Source organism: Maudiozyma barnettii, assembly GCF_903064755.1.
Source record: "Maudiozyma barnettii strain CLIB 1767 genome assembly, contig: KABA2_06, whole genome shotgun sequence".
NCBI classification, from domain to species: Eukaryota; Fungi; Ascomycota; class Saccharomycetes; order Saccharomycetales; family Saccharomycetaceae; genus Maudiozyma; species Maudiozyma barnettii.
In genome coordinates, this window is record NW_024545243.1 from 818,071 (window position 1) to 838,567 (window position 20,497).

The 20,497-nt window shown below is 35.4% G+C and overlaps 10 protein-coding genes and 2 non-coding genes across 12 annotated transcripts; 8 read left to right on the top strand and 4 right to left on the bottom strand.

Annotated features, from left to right (window-relative positions):
- Positions 1 to 673: 673 nt before the first annotated feature.
- RPS28A (40S ribosomal protein eS28) lies at positions 674 to 877 on the bottom strand (the record flags this gene model as incomplete). The annotated part of the gene is made up of 1 exon (XM_041551457.1): positions 674 to 877. One exon carries the CDS (start codon positions 875 to 877, stop codon positions 674 to 676), a length of 204 nt encoding a protein of 67 aa, XP_041407391.1.
- Positions 878 to 1,357: 480 nt separating this feature from the next.
- Positions 1,358 to 3,793, top strand: GLN4 (glutamine--tRNA ligase; the record flags this gene model as incomplete). The annotated part of the gene is made up of 1 exon (XM_041551458.1): positions 1,358 to 3,793. One exon carries the CDS (start codon positions 1,358 to 1,360, stop codon positions 3,791 to 3,793), a length of 2,436 nt encoding a protein of 811 aa, XP_041407392.1.
- Positions 3,794 to 4,122: 329 nt separating this feature from the next.
- Positions 4,123 to 5,055, top strand: KABA2_06S08030 (uncharacterized protein; the record flags this gene model as incomplete). The annotated part of the gene is made up of 1 exon (XM_041551459.1): positions 4,123 to 5,055. The coding sequence occupies one exon, from the start codon at positions 4,123 to 4,125 to the stop codon at positions 5,053 to 5,055; it is 933 nt and encodes a 310-aa protein (XP_041407393.1).
- A 135-nt stretch (positions 5,056 to 5,190) lies between these two features.
- LCB4 (sphinganine kinase LCB4) lies at positions 5,191 to 7,023 on the bottom strand (the record flags this gene model as incomplete). Its single annotated transcript, XM_041551460.1, has 1 exon — positions 5,191 to 7,023. One exon carries the CDS (start codon positions 7,021 to 7,023, stop codon positions 5,191 to 5,193), a length of 1,833 nt encoding a protein of 610 aa, XP_041407394.1.
- A 1,292-nt stretch (positions 7,024 to 8,315) lies between these two features.
- On the top strand, positions 8,316 to 8,924 carry SWM1 (Swm1p; the record flags this gene model as incomplete). Its single annotated transcript, XM_041551461.1, has 1 exon — positions 8,316 to 8,924. The coding sequence occupies one exon, from the start codon at positions 8,316 to 8,318 to the stop codon at positions 8,922 to 8,924; it is 609 nt and encodes a 202-aa protein (XP_041407395.1).
- A 2,178-nt stretch (positions 8,925 to 11,102) lies between these two features.
- Positions 11,103 to 12,308, top strand: KABA2_06S08096 (alkene reductase; the record flags this gene model as incomplete). The annotated part of the gene is made up of 1 exon (XM_041551462.1): positions 11,103 to 12,308. One exon carries the CDS (start codon positions 11,103 to 11,105, stop codon positions 12,306 to 12,308), a length of 1,206 nt encoding a protein of 401 aa, XP_041407396.1.
- Positions 12,309 to 13,422: 1,114 nt separating this feature from the next.
- KABA2_06S08118 lies at positions 13,423 to 13,494 on the top strand. Its single transcript has one exon. It is a non-coding gene; the product is annotated as a tRNA-Arg (tRNA).
- An 18-nt stretch (positions 13,495 to 13,512) lies between these two features.
- Positions 13,513 to 13,584, top strand: KABA2_06S08140. Its single transcript has one exon. It is a non-coding gene; the product is annotated as a tRNA-Asp (tRNA).
- A 657-nt stretch (positions 13,585 to 14,241) lies between these two features.
- RRN11 (Rrn11p) lies at positions 14,242 to 15,438 on the top strand (the record flags this gene model as incomplete). Its single annotated transcript, XM_041551463.1, has 1 exon — positions 14,242 to 15,438. One exon carries the CDS (start codon positions 14,242 to 14,244, stop codon positions 15,436 to 15,438), a length of 1,197 nt encoding a protein of 398 aa, XP_041407397.1.
- Positions 15,439 to 15,923: 485 nt separating this feature from the next.
- On the top strand, positions 15,924 to 17,921 carry KABA2_06S08184 (lysophospholipase family protein; the record flags this gene model as incomplete). The annotated part of the gene is made up of 1 exon (XM_041551464.1): positions 15,924 to 17,921. The coding sequence occupies one exon, from the start codon at positions 15,924 to 15,926 to the stop codon at positions 17,919 to 17,921; it is 1,998 nt and encodes a 665-aa protein (XP_041407398.1).
- Positions 17,922 to 18,145: 224 nt separating this feature from the next.
- On the bottom strand, positions 18,146 to 19,216 carry TAF4 (Taf4p; the record flags this gene model as incomplete). Its single annotated transcript, XM_041551465.1, has 1 exon — positions 18,146 to 19,216. One exon carries the CDS (start codon positions 19,214 to 19,216, stop codon positions 18,146 to 18,148), a length of 1,071 nt encoding a protein of 356 aa, XP_041407399.1.
- Positions 19,217 to 19,887: 671 nt separating this feature from the next.
- On the bottom strand, positions 19,888 to 20,403 carry MIX17 (Mix17p; the record flags this gene model as incomplete). The annotated part of the gene is made up of 1 exon (XM_041551466.1): positions 19,888 to 20,403. One exon carries the CDS (start codon positions 20,401 to 20,403, stop codon positions 19,888 to 19,890), a length of 516 nt encoding a protein of 171 aa, XP_041407400.1.
- Between the last annotated feature and the right edge of the window lie 94 nt (positions 20,404 to 20,497).

Genomic DNA, 20,497 nt, shown 5'->3' on the forward strand with positions numbered 1-20,497 from the left:
GATTGATTTCCTTCAATCCATTGTATCTTCTACTTTGTTATGGTAAAAATCAGCCGCTAAGTGACTTGTAGAAACGATTATAAACAGTTATTAAATGAGATTTCATAGTGGCTAGTCATAATAAATAAGCACGATTCAAAATTTTGTTTTATTAAAAATGCAAGTACACACATCTTTCTCAGTAAAAATAGATGTAATACGACTTAGGTAACTTCAATCATCTAGTCTCATCTATAACAAACATAGGAAAGTGTGTGCCATGTAATAAACAATGCAAAATATATTGTTCAATCGATATTTAATAGGTACTAGTCCACCAAAGAAAAGGGACTCTTTGTAAATAACCGTTCTAAAAGAAAAAACTTGTAGCAAGACTAAATTTTTTTTCCCAGATTAAACAGAAAGTATCATGTTAAGATACCTTATGAATCCATTATGAAAGGATCAAAAAACCAGCGATGAGAACATGGGCAATCAATAGCAGTTCAAAAAAAGAATTATTGTATATTAATGATAACTATACCTTAGGCAATATCACTATCGTGAAAGAAATTAGCAAAAATAATGTGAAGAAGTGAGTGGTTGTTTTTTTGTTGTTTTTTTGTAATAGAATGTGGTACGAAGAAAGAAAATAAAATGGTGATTGTAATCAATAATATTTATTTTTGTCTCCTTAACGTAGACGACGAGCCTCACGTTCAGATTCCATTAGGACAAGGATGTCATTTTCTCTGACTGGACCCTTGACGTTTCTGACGATAGTTCTAGTAGTGTCTTCGATGAATTCGACACGAACTTGGGTGACACCACCACGAGAACCGGTACGGCCTAGGACCTTGATAACTTTAGCTAGAGTGACTGGGGTTTTGGTATCCATTGTTGCTGTGATATGAGTGATATGGGGGACTTCTCATATACTAAATAAACAAACACAAATTAAAAACGTAAAACTAAATATCCTTTTAAGTAAGCAATTGTTTATATAAAAGTGAACTGAAATGAATTGTAATGTGATGAAATGCAGAAAATGTTTGTCTCGTCGTCGTCGCTGAATTTTTCACTGAAAAAAAAATCTGAAAGAAATTGTTTGCGTCTATCATTTTCCACGACAGAAAATTTTTCAGTTCTTATATCACCGATTCGGCGATAGAGAGGTGTCACTGACAGATTAGTTAGAGGGAGAGGCCCGATGATGATTACTTAAGCAGATAAGGAAACAGAAATTATTGATTGATAAATCTACACACATACACACATATTTAATTCTTGAATTTACATTATTTGGAAGTACTAAACGTATTAATTTCGTTTAATTATTTTTTGTGAAAATAACAACTCCAACAACAATTACATTGTAATGTCATCTGTTGAAGAATTGACAGAGCTATTTAGCAAAGTAGGTTTTGAAGAACCTAAGATCAAAGAGATCGTAAAGAATAAGAAGGTGTCTACATCCTTGGAGACCTTGCTCGAAGATGCCCCTGCAGGCTATGAATGGAACAAGTCTACTAGAAACTTTCTACATAGTCTGGCCTCTCTTGTTAAAGGTGCAGAGATCTCTAACATCGGTTTAGTGGTTAAAGGTATTGCTTCTGAAGATCTCAAGACTGCTCTACAAGTCAATGCTGCATTCAAATACATTAAGGAACATGGTGCTGATGCAACCACCGAATCAATGAATGAAAACTCTGGTGTTGGTATTGAAGTCACCGACGTCGAAGTTCGCGCTTCGGTTGTGAAATATATTGAAGATAACAAAGAAACTATACTACATGATCGTTATAAGTTGGTCCCAGGTATTTTTGCTAATATTAAGAACTTACCTGAATTAAAATGGGCCGACCCACGTTCTTTTAAGCCAATCATTGACGAAGAGATATTAAAGGTTCTAGGTCCAAAGGATGAAAGAGATCTAGTGAAGAAGAAGACTAAGAAACAAACTGATAACAAGAAGGGTAAAGGTACTACCGCCTCTGCTACTGGCATTACCTCAGATGAACCAAAGAGAACTATGTTTACCGAAGGTTTCTTGGGTGACCTACATAAAGTAGGTGAAAATCCTCAAGCTTTCCCAGAACTTATGGTCGAACATTTGAAGGCTACTGGAGGTAAAGTACGTACTAGATTCCCACCTGAACCAAATGGTTACTTACATATTGGTCATTCCAAGGCTATCATGGTCAACTTCGGTTACGCCAAACACTGGGATGGTGTCTGTTACTTGAGATTCGACGATACTAACCCTGAAGCCGAGGCTCCTGAATACTTCGAATCTATTAAGAGAATGGTATCCTGGTTAGGTTTTGCTCCATGGAAGATTACTTACTCCAGTAATTACTTTGACGAATTGTACAATCTTGCCGAAGTATTAATCAATAACGACAGAGGTTATGTCTGTCATTGTACTGCCCAAGAAGTGAAGAAATGTCGTGGTATCAAAGAAGACGGTACTCCAGGTGGTGAAAGATCCGCTTGTACGCACCGTAGTAACAGTATTGAACAAAACTTGAAAGAATTTAGAAAGATGAAAGAAGGTCATTATCAACCAGGGGAAGCTACTCTAAGAATGAAGATGAACATAGAGTCTCCAAACCCACAAATGTGGGATTTAGTTGCTTACAGAGTCTTGAATGCTCCACATCCAAGAACTGGTACCAAGTGGAAAATCTACCCAACTTATGATTTTACTCACTGTTTGGTCGATTCCTTTGAAAATATCACTCATTCCTTATGTACCACCGAATTTTATTTATCGAGACAAAGTTACGAATGGTTATGTGACCAAGTTCATGTATTTAGACCTGCTCAAAGAGAATATGGTCGTTTGAATATCACTGGTACAATTCTATCGAAGAGAAAGATCGCCAAATTGGTCGAAGAAAAGTTTGTTAGAGGTTGGGATGATCCAAGATTATTCACTTTGGAAGGTATTCGTAGACGTGGTGTTCCACCTGGCGCCATTTTGAATTTCATTAACACTCTAGGTGTTACCACTAGTACGACTAACATTCAAGTTGCTAGATTTGAAAATGCTGTTAGAAAGTATCTAGAAGACACAACCCCAAGATTAATGTTTGTCTTGGATCCAATTGAGGTTATTGTTGAAAATGTTGCCGATGACTTTGAAGAAGTTGTCTCTATTCCTTACAGAGCTGGTACTCCAAAGTTTGGTGATAGATCTGTTCCATTCACCAAGAAATTCTACATTGAAAGATCTGATTTCTCTGAGGATGCTTCCGATGCTGAATTCTTCAGATTGACTCCAAAGCAAGACGTTGGTCTAGTCAGAGTCCCACATACTGTATCCTTCATCAGATTAGAAAAGGATAATTCTGGCAAGATAACAAAACTGTATGTCAATTACAACAATGCCCCATTAAAGGAAGGTGAAAAGTCCAAGAAGCCAAAGACCTATATTCAATGGGTTCCAATCTCTTCAAAATTCAACTCGCCAGTTAGAATTGATGAAACCCGAGTTTATAACCAATTGTTCCATTCCGAAAACCCATCTGCACATGAAGGCGGTTTCTTGAAGGACATTAACCCAGATAGTGAAGTGGTTTACAAGCATGCTGTCATTGAACACAACTACCACGAAGTCATCAAGTCTGCTCCATGGGTTGTTGACTCCATTAAAGAATCTGAATTCTACGTCGAAGAAGACAAGACAACCAAGGAAACCTTTAGATTCCAAGGTATGAGAGTTGGTTACTTCACAATGGATAAGGAAAGTACCGATGACAAGATTATCTTGAACAGAATTGTCAGTTTAAAGGATAGTACCTCCAAATAAGCAAAAATAGATTGATAGAAAATTTTTTCTTCAAACGATTTAATATATATTAATGTGTATATTTAGCCACGCCTATAATAATACATAATAGCTCAGCATATGGCATCAAAGGAAATTACATAGTCCATGTTTTCAGATTTTTTAATGACGTCAGGCGTCACAATTGAAACAATATAATTGTTAACTATTTTGATAAAAATAAATAAACGTAGAGTGTATATTGATAACAATCAAAAAGGATAGCTCTTCTTGCACGTATAGATGTATCTGTTATCTAATGTTATAAATTATCTAAGAGGTTTAAGAAAGGGTACTCCAGCATCGCATCAATGAAATCAAATTTTTTTAAAAATATTAATGAAAATCAAGAGAGTTGCATCATTGATAATGAAAATTTAATTCCGAAGTTTTATTCACCAGATAGTAGTTATCAAACTAACCAGAACAAATTTAACAATAACAATAAACATTTAGGAAGACGCTTTAAAAAGATTCATAATTCAAAGTTTGATTTTCGGTATCAGGCATCACATTCGGAATTTGACACAAGCACAGCACCGCTCAATATAATAAACGACGTTACAACCGAATACGACCATCATGGGATAAAACAAGGAAGGGAAATCTCGGGAAAAGATTCTATACAACCATCTTCTCTTTACATGTCAAATAAAGAAGATAATGTATTTGATTATAATATTCCGAACAATCAATTGCCATTCCTTCTGGGCAATATTTTAGATTTGAAATCACAAATGAAACAATTAAAATCGTCACCTTACGATAAACAAACAAGAGACGTCTCAACTTTCAAGATTCCACTCTCCGAAAGGACAAATTCCGATGATAGTTTACATGCCAGGGTAGTTCCAGATTTTAATTATCCTAGCGAACAATCATTTAAACCATATATTGAAAATCCTGAAACAGGTCATTACTACAATATGAATTTGGATTATGAAGATAATAATAGTGATTTTTTCCCAGAAAGAAATAGAAAAATTACTGACTTCGATGACTATTCATCTACACCAAGTATTGGTTCCCCTGAAAGATCGATTCAAGAACAAACTGGTCAGAGATCATTAATAATAAAATATCTTAAGGATAGATTAAGAATTCGTCATCTAAGAAATGATTCTGAATATTCATTAGTATCGACTGCTTCTAGAAGGAGAAGACATAGACGTCAATTGAGAATGTATACACATCATATGAAGAAGAAAATTAAACACTCATTTTCCCATATTAGAAAAAGATAAGTATATCTATATATAAAAAAATTAATATTTATTTTATATTATTAAGTCATGATAGATGTGTAAAGCTTGTCTTTTATGTATTTATGTAATTGTTAGATAAGCATATTGTATTTTATATGCTTTTTTGAATGTTGATTAGATCATAGTATCAAATTCACTGTCGATATAAGAACCATTAACAAGTAAAGTTTTCACCAATCGAGGTAAAATCTCAACTTGCATTGTCTCCAACGGAAATTTCTCACCATCGACAGAAAATAGTCCTTCTTCAATCTTTGGTACTAATCTATATGCTAGAACTTTTGCATGGATAACTTCAGGTTCCAATATATGTGTCCCTTTATCTAGAGACAATAGGATAGGTGTTATTTTAGTCAACGGTGTTCTTGAATCTGTAATGACCATATCAAAACTTCCATCTGATGGTAATGCAGCAGGGAAGAATTTTGTATCTGCAGCCATGTATGGCATTTTCCCTGTATAGAAAATTTGTAAATTATTTGCAATATCTGGATTAAGTCTTTCCCAATCCTCTGGAACATCATTATTTAAAGAATATTTCAATTTGAAATCATCTTCTGTCAAATCATTATCTGAAGCTAATTGAGCTGTACATTCTTCTGGAGTGGTTGTCTCTCTATCAAATAATAAAGTAGTTTTATTTTTTTGTTCGATGTAATGAATATGAATATCTTTCTTATCCTTGACGGCATATTTCACATAAAGATCACAAGGATATTTCCTACCTTGCAAAACAGTGACTGCCACCCCTAATTCAAACCTTGAAGGTCCCATCCATCTAATGAATTCTGTGTTAATATCAGACTCAGCAATGACACCATACGTTTGACTTAAAAACGATAATCTAGGGAATTCATTGGCATACGATTCCTGTGAACAACACATCATATCTATCCTTGCCTCGGTGGATTTCACAAGACACAATGCAGCATATGAGGGATTATTAGTCCAATGGCAAGATATACTCATTGCATTCCCAGAACCACAAGGTAATTGAGTCACTGTAAGTTTATTAAACGCAGCAACGCGGTCCGGCCGCTGATACAACCCATTAATAATCTCGTAAGGGATCCCATCCCCAGAGGCACAAGCAATTGTGTCATATTTCTCTAGATCCAAATCTCTAGCGATATCCATAGCATGACGTGCATATTTTGTATAAGCAATATCAATTTTACATTCTGTTGACGCTAAGATAGGATGACATTTAGTTTCGTATAATGTTCTAGCTTTCCCTTTCCCACCATATGGGTTGATTACCACTAAGATCGATTTATGTCTTTTAATACCTTCAAAGCTTCGCTGGAAAATCAATTCGACGATATTTTCAGTATCCTCTTGAGAGGATGTAGTCATTGTGCTACTACTACCACCACCATCGGCATTACTATCCTTGATTGGTTGATTCTTATTCATCAGAGAACCCCCTACTGTTGGAACGTGTTCAATAGACAAATATAATTTCTGTGGAACGATATCATTTCCCTGAGGTACTACAAAGGTCAATTCAATTAAAGAATTTGCAGATTCCTCATCCTCATCCTCATCGCCATTGCCATCATCATCTAAACCTTTCTTATCCATTCGATTAACATTATCGTGTCTGACAGCATTAGGATCACTTGGTCCCGCGGAACTTTGGGCAAGACGGCCATACCCGTCACGTGACTGCTCCAAGGAATCAACTGATTTTGCATTAAGTATTCTTCTGAATGGAATCAAAGTATTATTCGGTAATAGGCCTACCGTTGAAGGATCGCATTCATAGTCAGTGTTCAGACATGTGAAACATCCGCTGAGAAATGATACTGTAGAGCCATTAGAGTTTCCTACTTGATCATAAGCATCTGTGACAGGTCCCTGAGTTTTGACCACAATACCTTCCTTTGTGAGTAATGCTCTAGAGTATGACTTCCCTGAGTACGACAGTGAATTGCTATTATTCATCGAGTTATAACTGCGTAAGCAAATATACTATGTATATCTAGGTGTATCAGTAAAAATACAGTTAATAAAAAAGAAAAATAAGAAAAAAGATATCGTAAATCACAAAATATTTCTTTCTATATATAATAGTATAGAATGGAGAATATGTTATGCTAATAATATGAATATGTATATTTGAGTGATCAGCTAACAATAAAGCACTCTACCTAATGAGTCTATAATGATAATAATGATAACAACAATGTTCTTGGCAAAACCATCACTAAGAAAGGGTTCTTGTCCCATTAAACTTTCCATTTGCATATTACGTTATATATATATAAAGTGCTGCAAACTATGCCATCAATGCCCACAACTTGAAAGCCTGCGAATAATTTGCGGTGTTCGCGTTTTAGGAATTTGCTGCACGAACACGAAATTTTCTCGGCAATAACAGGCCCAATTCCCCAGTCAAATGCCGGCATAGCAAACCCTTGGCCCCGCGGGAGATAAAATGGCATGTAAAGCCGATGATGCTCGGGAGGGTGTGTGGGTGTGATCATGTGATTGTCATGTGATCGGGTGTGATCATGTGATTGTCATGTGATCGGGTGTGGTCATGTGATCGTGAATTTTTTTCTGTTTTTGTTTTTTCCCTGTTTAATACACATATACATGTATATTAAGAGATTATTGGGAACTGATGGGACACATCAGTGGTAATGCTCCTGCGACTGTCGGGTATATCAGTGGTTGAGCAGAGTCTATAGTGCCATGGCTTTGGTGGTTGTTCAATGGAAGAATCAGCCGGCGATGGAGTCTTCCATGACTGTCTGTCGTGACACTCATACTGACTATATTCTTACCGTATGTAACGTTTGACAGGTATATAATTGCTACTAGAAGCGATGTAATTAGAAATGTGTACCGCATATATAATGTTATGTGCTGGTTACTTAGCTGTTCCCCTTGTTTGTTTGTTGGTTGGTTGGTTGGTTGGTTGGTTTTCCTTTAAATAGTAGACTTCTCATCGTATAAGGCTTCCTTAAGTTAGCTTTATCTAATATGATGTGACGAATTATACAATGAATATAATTATTTATAAAGGAGAGAATTGTACGTAGAACGGTGTTTATGCATTAAAATTCGCTCCCTGTAAACAAAAAATTATACTGAAATTTGAAATTTTAATATGGAAATGAATACAAAACTGATAATAAATTATAGCTTGATTGACATCGTTATTCTAAAAAGAATAGAGATATCAATAAAAAGGAAAATACTACGTTACTTTCAAGGATACATACAGCATTATGTCGAATTATAGTAATTGTAGGGACTCATATGTACAATATCAACATCTTGCAAAATCACATAATGTTTTGTACCATGAATGGATGGACGATAATGCATTGCCAACACCAGATCAAATATTACGAAATTTACCTCATAGATCTCATGGAAGTGACAGTGCAGTTGACGATCAGGATGATATGACTGTTCCAGCCGGGACTTCTGTAGATAATGACATGGAAGATAATGTAGGCTTTACGGTCTCTGACAAATATTGGGATTTCTTTTGCGATGATGAGCAATGGGAAATATTTCATAGTGCAAACTTAACAGTTGAACCTAATGGAAATTTGATGTTTAACAGAATGATCACTGCTCAGGGACCACTGGACACGTTGGGCGGGTCATCAATAGGGAGGAATATATATCGAGGTGATGATGCTAATGGTGCTAGTAATACCCATAATTCTAAGGACGATGTCAATATAGATAATAATACAAATAATAGTAGGGATAATGGTAATTCAGAGAAGGATATTGTTGTCGGATCAGCATTCGATCCAAGGACTTTACAGAATATTAAACAGAAAGTTGATGGTTGGACAAATGGTTTTCCAAACCTTACATAATCAATTTTTGTTCATTGATTACTTTAGGTGCCAGTACCGAATCTTGGTAAATTATTTGGTTGCTTGTTTGTTGTTGCTATTTATTATATGTGGCATGAGATACGCCTCAAATCTACTCACTTTTAAATTAAATGAGTAATTATTATAAACGCAATATTGGGTTTAATGCTACAGCTTTCAGAATTGTTATTCAGATTCCTTGTTTATTAACTGTTGTCCTTAATTTCATGATTAATCTATAAATGAATACAGGTTATGGATTATGGAAAACATGGCAATACGGATGTTTATCAATACAAGAAAATTAAGCCGACCGCCAAATTTTCATAACAGGACCAAGTTTGATCAAAATATCCATAATTTCATTTGAAATACTCATACCACCAAGCACATATTATAAAGTCCTGAATGGCTTTATGAATAACTCTTTTTCAAGACCTTTTTCTGGACAAGTTGTAGGCACTGCTACCCAAGCAAGTTTACATAGGCTACAATTAATTCAGATATATTATGGTTGTGATTTATGTCTGTGGTGGTTACCAAGTGTATCCTCATTTTGACTTTTCTTTGAAAATTCTTTTGCTGTGAAATGAATAAGATGACAGAACTTTCTTTTTAAACATGGTGGGCTCTGGCAGTCATTATTGCTCTCCTCACGGATGTTTTATACAAGATGCATATCAAATAAATCTAAAGGAATTTGGTTGAATACTGTTTTATAGAAACTGAATATGGTCGGTGAGAGGTCCGATTTGGCCGTTTATATATTGCATATTCGATGCTTACACATCACTTTATTATCATCAAAAAGCATTGTTATAGTAAATGGTAAAGTACATATTTTGTATGAGAAGGAAGTTCCCATAAATAAATTTAAAGTTTTTGGCAATTATTATGAGCTGAAGCAGACATAGTGGTGTAAGACTTATATTCTTTCATTATTTAAAGTGTTAGGTATAGAGGTGAAGGTGTAGCTTGAGTTTTAATGTTAAGAAAGCAAAATGTATTTGTTATATTTTTCTTATAATTGTAAGTGGTTTTTGACAGAAATTATGTGGAATCAATATATCTCGAATGTATTACGCAGTGCGTTACAATATGAAACAAATCATAATTCCAACTTCAAATGAAAAATAGATTTCCAATTCTTAGATCAAGTGAGATTAGAATAAATTATGTATAAAGATAAATAATTCTGAATTTCCATTCTAAGTTAAATTCTATACGTTCTATTACTTATGTAATAATAAAAAAAAGCACTTACTTTTTTAGAGTATCTGTGATAGAGTTTTTTTCCTCTGTTATTCTCTTCAAGCTTTAATTATTTTATAGAGGCCATTTAGTAAGAAGATAATCGATCGGTCTCTTTATACTACATATAACGTAGAGATTGTAGAACATTTAACATTCTTTATATATTATATTAAGAGCTTCTTTTTATATCATTTTTTTTAAATATTTTGATTTCCTCAATCAACCCAGTCATCATCAATTGATGTAATGGCATCATACGATGACATCTGGTCACATCTAGTGATGACATCTGTGAGTGAATGTGCATAAAAGGTTTTCTTTACCTATATTGAAATTAAGTGTGATACATATTACCCTTAATTTCTAGCAGAATCATAGACTTTACTGTTGTTGTCATGAAATATACGTTGATAGATCTAACTTTACGCAAATAATATAACAGGTAACTTTTATAATAATGGTGATTAGAACGTTTCTTTTCTCACCCATATAGTAATATTGCTTGCTATAAGTGATCGATTGGCCAGTTCCGTTTTTAGAAAAGCGGTACGGAATACGGAAACGGAAACGGACATGGAAGACGGGAAATGGAAGACGGAAACGGGAGACGGAAGTTGCCAATATCGCTGACATAATTATTCAGCGAGATCTTACCAATGACTACTTTCAAGAACAATATCAAAAACACTGAAAATAAATAAAACTATTGTGATCCAATGAATTTAGTAATCACTTTTAAACTTCAATTTTTTCTTTAAGCCATTGTCAATGGTTTTACCAACATATAAAAGGAGTCCATATTCAGCTCTAAAATGTAAAATATTTGTTTCCAGTAGTTCTTCCTTTCTCAACATTTAACATAGAACAATAGTATATACATAACAATTACAAACATTAACATACTACTTCTAAATCACTTCCAATATGCCATTCGTGAAAGACTTTAAAGCTGAATCTTTAGAAGATACAAATCTCTTCAGACCAATGAAGATTGGGAATATGAACCTGGACCATCGTGCCGTTATGGCCCCACTAACAAGATTGAGGGCGATATATCCTGGTCAAATTCCAAACACTGACTATGGTATCGAGTATTATGACCAACGTTCCAGGAGAAAAGGGACATTTTTGATCTCTGAAGCCGCAATCATTTCCCCTCAAGCAGGTGGTATTGACGATGCCCCTGGTATCTGGAGTGAACAACAGGTAGAAGCATGGTCTAAAATCATCGAGAAGGTTCATGAGAATGGCTCTTATATTTTCATCCAATTCTGGGCTTTAGGTCGCCATGCTTTCCCTGGAAATCTGAAAAGAGATGGGCTTAGATATGTCTCTGCGTCCGACGACGTTTACATCGACGACTCCCGCCAAGCAATTGCTTTCTATGCAAACAACCGCCAACATGGTCTAACTAAGACAGAAATTCAAAGTTTTGTCCAGGATTTTGCAAACGCCTCAAAGAATTCGATTAAGGCAGGTGCAGATGGTGTTGAGATCCATAGTGCGTTTGGTTTCTTTTTAAATCAATTTTTGGACCCAATTTCCAACAAAAGAACGGATGAATACGGTGGGTCTATTGAGAATAGATCCAGAATTGTCTTAGAGGTTGTTGATGCCTGTATTGAGGCCGTTGGTGCTGAAAAGGTTGGTATCAGATTATCCCCTTGGGCTAGATATTTGGGTATGTCAGGAAGTACCGACCCAACTTTATTAGCAACATACTGCTATTTATTGGGTGAGCTTGAAAAGAGAGGTAGGGCTGGTAAGAGATTAGCCTACGTTCATTTAGGTGAACCAAGAGTAACTGATCCATTTTTAACTGAAGGTAAAGGAATGGAGATGTTTGGCCATAACGATTTTGCATTTTCTATCTGGAAAGGTCCAATTATCCGTTCTGGTAATTTGGCATTGCACCCTGAGATTGCAAAAGATTTGTTGAAAAACGATAGAACTTTAATTGCTTACGGTAGATTTTGGATTTCTAACCCAGATCTTGTTGACCGGTTGGAGAAGGGACTACCTCTGAATAAATATGATAGAGGTACCTTTTTAGGTAGAACTGATAAAGGATTATTAGATTATCCAACTTACGATGAGGCTATCAAAAATGGTTGGGATTACGAATCTTAGAAATTTAATATTTGATTCTGTCGGAAATATACTATAAGAATGATAACGACCAAGGTTAATCCCGCAATGATCTGATAATAAGTTAATCCCTCAACAACTTACTAATAGATTACTTACGCCACCGTTGAGTGAATTTTGAGCTGAAGCAGACATACTGTGGTTAGACATATATTCGTTCATTATTTAATGTGTTAGGTGTTATAATATAGAAAGTAGCAATACTTAGTTATTACAATTTTATGTCTAGTAAGAATACTATCAATATTTGGTAGACTGTTTTCCTTTTCCAAAAATATAAAAGGACCACATATTCTAACTTTATATATATACAATCTTCCTTATATAGACTTACTTTATATAACATAAAATAAAACTACAAGATTATACATTTGAATATCTATAACTATGTCCGATAATTTCAACTCGAATACTAATCGTATATTCTCGATTTCAAACTTACGTTTACACGTTGGACTATGTAGCTCCAATAAACCCAATGTAGGGGAAACAAACATTACATTATGCAGTATACATCATGTATTGTTATATATACGACAGTGCAGCACACTCTAAATTCTACATATATTAGCTACATTCACCTTCAGTTAGTGACGGAAATTATGTGAAATTGAGATATCTCAAATGTATTACGAAGCATGTTAAAAAATGAAACAAAATATGTGGCATTATGAAACAAAATATGTGGCATTATGAAACAAAGTTAATCGTATTATGAAACAAAACATAATTCGAACCTCAATTGATATTGGAATAAAAATACATATAAAGACAAAGAATTCTGAACTTACATTCTGAGTTAGATTCTATTCGTTCTATAAATTATATACAATACAAATAATCACTTACAAATATAGGAGAAATATAACAATTATATTTTGCTTACCTAACATTAAAACTTAAGCTACACCATTCACCTCTCTACCTGCCACTATATAATATGAACGAATATAAGTCTAACCACAGTATGTCTGCTTCAGCTCATAACAACAGCACCTCTGTTTAACAACCTCAATCTGTTACTTGAATTTTTAAATATTATTTTTAGCTTTTATCATTCCATTACATTTAGTAGCAATAATTTTCAGGAAACATAGCTCGCATGGCGTAATGGCAACGCGTCTGACTTCTAATCAGAAGATTCTGGGTTCGACCCCCAGTGTGAGTGCTATATTTCTACTAATTTTCCGTGATAGTTTAATGGTCAGAATGGGCGCTTGTCGCGTGCCAGATCGGGGTTCAATTCCCCGTCGCGGAGTTTTATTTTTCAACATTTTATTGTGGAGCACGTGACTTGTACCATTTTTAATAATGTTCATATTATGACATCCCTAACATTCTATAAATTAATAGGGTCCCACTGGTTGGGTCATTTAGATAATATTTAAATCCTTGTGTTCTACGTTTGCTAACCGTTACAACTAGATAAACTGTAATACTGAACGTTGATTTCTTAAAGTCTTTGGAAATTCTATACATAATCATTAAGTTGAAAGACAATTTGTAACATGAAGATATTCTAATGTAATAACACCATTCCAATTCAAACTACATATTGTTGCAAAGAGTACTGTTTAAGCATCAGCTGTTGGTTGTATTTTTGTTTTTTCCCTTGTATCCAATGATCCTTTATTTTGCGATGAGGTAATCTATCTTGTACGTGCTTTTCTCGGCGCACTTTGACGGATCAATATTATGAATTTTTTTTTCAAAATTTTTTTTGTTTTGATATTCCAAATATTGAATTAAATAGTAAATAAAGAAGGATTAAATGGAAGAAATGACTCTAGGAAGTAATGATTGTAACAAATAAACAGTTCAGTACGATTTGTATTAGATCGTTATAGAGAAGGTTATCAGGTTTGTCCATTTTCGTTTTCAGTTCAAGAAAAGTAGAGTAGCAATAGTTTGCAGGATGTTTGAATTACCTGTCGTTGATGGCTATGAGAATGGTCAGACATTTCTAGCTGAAAGGAAATTGCGGTACAGATATTTCAATCAATCACATAAACGATACCTACATTACTTACAATCGAAATCCCAAACTGATATTGTACCTGTGAATGAACATGAGGAAGGCAGAGATGAGGAAAATGAAGAAGATATAGAACTTAGACATAATCATGAAGAAAGACTCTATTTTAAGAGATACGAGAAACCACAAAATAGTTATGAAATATGGAGATTGGATAATAAGAAACGGAAGAGAGAACCATTGCAACAAGGTACGATGACATATTCAGATATATCAGATATTGAAGAATATGGGAAACGTAAGAGCCAACATCTATATTACTCTAATCATAAACTGGTGGAAACATTTCAAAATCAAGTGGATGGGTATGAGCTCTTAAAGAAAAGGAAATCAACAATTGTGAAGAATGTTGATTTGAAAGTTATAGAGACTTTGATACAACTACTGCATGTTAATATCATCAGAAGGAAATGGAACATTGCATATAGAGTATTCGCCCAATTGGTTCGTATCCCCAGTGTTGATATTCGATCCATTTGGAACCTTGGTGTTGAAATCATGTCACACGCACAAGAAAACAATGATCCTGAACAAAAGATGACTTTGGAGTTTTTAGAATGGATGACAAAAGTTTATTCGTCAAGAGCCAAATATATTGAAGGTATCAATCATAAACTTGCACCTATGTTCCGTAGTAGTTCAAAGGATCATACAGCAGCGTACGTCACCACCTTACTGTGGAGGTCTCTGTATGTTGCAGCAGCTCATACTTTAGACAATGACCATTATACCGATGATACTAATAAGACTAGTGATGCTGCATTACAAACCCTCATTGAAAAGATTGATGATATGTTAATCATCCCAACGTACATGGAAGAAAGTGAGATCTGGTTTGTTCAAGCAATGTGCCATGTAGTGAAGACAGATTACTTAACCAGGCAGATGAGTGTCGAGCGTGTCGGTTCCATTAACGATATACGACGTAACGATGTCACGGCAGCGATCAAGACTGCTGAACGTTGTCTCCAGGAATGTCTTGAACGAACTGCTGGCGATACTGTTCAGTTCGCATTTCCAGACCGCTACATCCGTAGACAGCTTCGCCAACTGGAGCAAAGGATCAGCAACAAGTGAAGAATAATGAAAAAGTACGACTCAGATGCAACTGCATGATTCATTACCCAGAAGGTGAATATATTGAACCCCACTGCGCACGTGACTGAAATAATTTCGAAGCCAAGCCCAAATTAAGAATAAATGCCCGCAGCTGCGCCTCTCTCTGTGTTCCCTCCTCCGAGCCGGTCTCGGGTAGATCTGCCAGTCACACGAATTATATTATAATTCGCGTAGTGCGGAAAGGGGACAAGGGATGGAAGCGAGCAAATGACGTTGAAATTTTTTTCAATTCAACCTACATCGACAATTGATGATATCATATATATATAGGTTACGAAGACTCGATCATTTGATTGTTTTGATAACGTTACATTTTACTTTTATATCTGTTTTAGGAGTTAATTACTATTTTTAGGAGATTTTGTATATATTCTGTACTTAACTTCTTTCGTTTTTACGATTTTTCTTTGCTACAACTGGTAAGTAAAGACAACAAACAAATTATGCAACTGAAAAATTTGGTAATTGCTGCTGCACTAGCCGCAAGTGCCGATGCTTGGTCCCCTACTAATAGTTACGTTCCTGCAAATGTTTCCTGTGCTGATGACATCAAATTAATTAGAGAAGCTTCGAAGACTTTGTCTGATAATGAAACCTCATGGTTACAGAAGCGTGACCCTATTGCTTCAGAGGCCTTGTTAGCATTTGTCCAACGAGCAATGGCTAATATCTCATCTGCAGATGATTTGGCTGAACGAATCTTTTCAAACTCTTCTACTGCTCCAAAAATTGGTATTGCTGCCTCCGGTGGTGGTTACCGTGCAATGTTAAGCGGTGCAGGTATGATTGCTGCCATGGATAATAGAACTGTCGGTGCTAACGAACATGGTCTTGGTGGTTTGTTGCAAGGTTCTACATATTTGGCCGGTCTTTCTGGTGGTAACTGGATGACAGGTACCCTTGCTTGGAATAATTGGACCTCTGTTCAAGATATCTTGAACGGATTTTATAATGATTCGGATACTCAAATCTGGGATCTAGACCATTCCGTCGTTACTCCAGGTGGTATTAACGTCTTTAAGACAGGTTCCAGATGGGATCACATCTCCGATGCTGTTCAAGCAAAACAAGATGCAGGTTTCAATATCTCGCTTGCCGATGTCTGGGGTCGTGCCTTGGCTTATAACTTTTTCCCATCTTTGTATAGAGGTGGTGTCGGTTACACTTGGTCCACTCTAAGAGATACAGATGTCTTTAAGAATGGTGAAATGCCTTTCCCAATCTCCGTCGCCGACGGTAGATATCCAGGGACTACTGTTATCAATTTGAATGCGACTGTCTTTGAATTCAACCCATTTGAAATGGGTTCTTGGGATCCAACTCTAAACAGTTTCGCTGACGTCAAGTATCTAGGTACCAACGTTTCTAACGGTTCTCCAGTGAATCAAGGTAAATGTATTGCTGGTTTTGATAACACAGGTTTCGTCATGGGTACTTCTTCAACTTTGTTTAACCAGTTTTTGCTACAACTGAATACAACAAGTTTACCATCTTTCATTCAATCATTGGCTAAACATTTCTTAAACGATTTATCAGATGATTATAATGATATTGCTATCTATGCCCCAAATCCATTTAGGGACGCTGATACTATTGCATCCAACTATTCTCAAAGTATTGCTGAATCGGAATACTTGTTCTTGGTTGATGGTGGTGAAGATCTCGAAAACATCCCATTGGTTCCTTTAATTCAGAAACAAAGAGACCTAGATGTTGTCTTTGCTCTAGATAACTCTGCTGACACTAACTCTTCATGGCCTGATGGTACCTCTTTGGTAAGCACTTACCAAAGACAATTCGGTTTACAAGGTAATGGTATGGCTTTCCCATATGTTCCAGATGAAAACACTTTTGTTAACTTAGGTCTAAACACTAAGCCAACTTTCTTTGGTTGTGATGCTTCAAATATGACCGATCTAGATTACATCCCACCTTTAATCGTTTACATTCCAAACTCTTACCATTCTTACCAAGGTAATCAAAGTACTTTCAAATTATCTTACTCTACAGATGAAAGAATTGGTGTTATTCAAAACGGTTTCGAATCCGCCACTAGAGGTAACTTGACTGATGACAGTGACTACATTGGTTGTATTGGTTGTGCAATCTTAAGACGTAAGCAACAATCCTTGAATGCCACCTTACCATCTGAATGTGAGCAATGTTTCACCAACTACTGTTGGAATGGTACTATTGCCAGTGCTTCAGTTAATGGTTCTGATGCAAAGGCTACAACCACTGACATTGCTGCTGCTACTGCCGAAGGTGTTGATTCATCTGCAACCGGTAGTTCCACAAGTGTCTCTGGTACTGTTTCTCATACTTCTTCTACAAAGACCTCCAAGACTAAATCATCCAAGTCTAAGAATGCTGCTAATATATTAAACGCTCAAAACATTGGTCTATTCTCATTAATTTCTGCTTTGATGAACTTCTTATAATTTTAAATATATAGATATATATAGATATATGTATAGTTAACTTTTTAAATGACTACTATTAAACGTATTCGGACGCCTTTACCTTCGTGTTTTTTGATATATATTTATATTTTATTTTTTAATAAAAGAAACTCCGATAAAGTAACATTCTATTTTATTCTTTTATGTTGCTTCCGGTAGCTCTCTTATGTTAGTTAGTTATGCTAAATGTTATATAAGGAATTTTAATCTCTTATCCTTGCGTAACCTTTTGAAATTACGTTATGTACACCCATTCTTCTATTTTCAAGAACGTTTAGTAGGTCTCTCATGACAATACCAGGTTCCTCTCTTGCCTCTCTATATTTTAAGCCACTATCACCTCTTGCTGCAATATCAGATGCAACACGGCCTGTAGCTTTAACACCTGTGTTTGTTGGTTTCCCAACTGAACTTGTCAACCAACCATATTGTTTTTTACTGCCTGCTCTTAATCCTGCTGTGACATTCGAAGCACGATGTAATGTTTCTTCGGAATCAATTTTATTCTCATAATCCTCTTTTTCTAAGCCTAATGCTATTCTTTTTTTAACACGTCTCTCTTCGTCCTTCTTCTGTTGTATAGCTATGGCTCTTAAAGCAGTTGCCACTTCACTTCGTCTTCCTGAATTAATCTTAACAGCTTTTCTACGATGGCGAGATATCACCACAGCGTTCGTTATTATATCTCTCATATATGATTCACATGCAGACGACATCATACTCAATATGTCATTATTTTTCACCATTTCATTCACATTTTTACAATTTTGATTTATAAGAGCTCGTTTCATCATCTTGGAAACTTGGTCAGGATGTAGAAATGGGGGATTTTTAAGAAGTTTTGCAACAACTGCATTCTGCGCTTGAGCATTCTTGGAAGCATTAATCGAGGAATGTAGTAGAGCTTCTTCTTCTCTGATATCGACCCCAGCTGAAAATAAGACATCTTGCATCTTATTAGGATCCATTTTTTGCTGAGCATTATTTGAATTTTTTGTAGAATCTTGTCCACTGGTATTATCTTTTTTTTTACTACTTGAACTTTCTTTCTTTTTGGTTTTCTTCTTCTCATCAGCTTTTGGTAATGCTAAATTTGTGGATTTCACTTCTGTCGTACCATTACTATCACTTTTTTCTTCAAGTTTAACTTTCTTATTTGGTTCATTGCTAGTATCATTCTCTAGCTCTCTTTTCTTGACATCATCTATGTTATCTTTAGTGTCAGCTATTGTATCATTTACTGGTGCGTTACTTGAAGAAGGTGTATTGGACATTTGGAAATAATACCTAACTAAAATTGTCTGTGTATAAATGTGTTTTGTTCCTTTTCGTTTTCTAATATATACAGGAATGGATATGTTATATGTTATCTATATTGTTTCTACCGTTTTTGGAAATATATATATTCCGTGATTTAATAATGTTACAATTGAACTGAATATAGATGGATATTCCCCTTGGTTGATCGACTTATTTGCTCTCATTAAATGTCTAAATATTGTTGTACTTTTTCTTTAAGAATTGCTGAAATAAATTTTGTCGCTTCAAGTTTCTTTCTCCTCTCCTTTTCTGTCTTCCCCCTCTGGAAATCATTTTATACGTAGTATAGAAGAACTCAAGTATTATAAATTAATATGAATTTTTAATATTTGATTTGATTTTGATTTATAAAGTATAAATAATTGAATGAAATAAGGAATAAATTAGACGGTTTAGTATTTATTTATATGTGGAGAAAAGTTTTCGTGAGATTTGAAATCACACGTTAGAATATTAGTTTGGGTTCATATAGGTTGTTATTAGTATCAGCTTTTATATGCGATACCTTCTAGGACAAAGAACCATAAAAATGGAATAATATTGAGTAGAACGAAAATGAATTCCCTCATAGTGGATTTAAATACACAATGATGTTAAGTAGGCGTGTATTTATCAGTAATTCAACTTAGTATTGACGGGCAGCTTCTTGGCATGCCTTCAATTGTTGTAAATAATAGTCACAAGCTTGGAAGTTACCGTTGTTTTCATCTAAACAACGTGTAAAATTTCTAGCATCCAAGTCACACATCTTAGCTTGATCTTGGGTTAACTGACTTTGTTGTGCTTGTAACTGGCCGTTTTGTTCGATTGGAGCCAAGGATTCAGCATTATCGGAGCCTGAACCGGAAAACATACCTGTTAATCCAGCACCGAGAGTATGACCGACCGCACTACCGACAGCTACACCTGCAGCAGTGGATGCCATTTGTGCAAACATACCAGGCTGTCTTGGTTGAGCGCCTGCCTGTTGAGCAGTAGGGGCTGCAGCTGGTGTTGAAGTTGGTGCAGCTCTAGCTGGTTGACCACCGAAGCTAGCTGGTGCAGCCATGGTGGATGCAGAACGGGATTGTGTTCTTGTAGGACTTGGTCTTGCTGCTGGACGTCTTGCTGCTGGTCTGGAACCACCTCTAGAACGTGCCATTTTTCTTTCTTTTCTTGCTTTTTTAAATAAGTATCGAGTTGTTTTCTTTCTGTAATATTCTCGATCTATATCCTAATTACCTGAACTTCCTGTT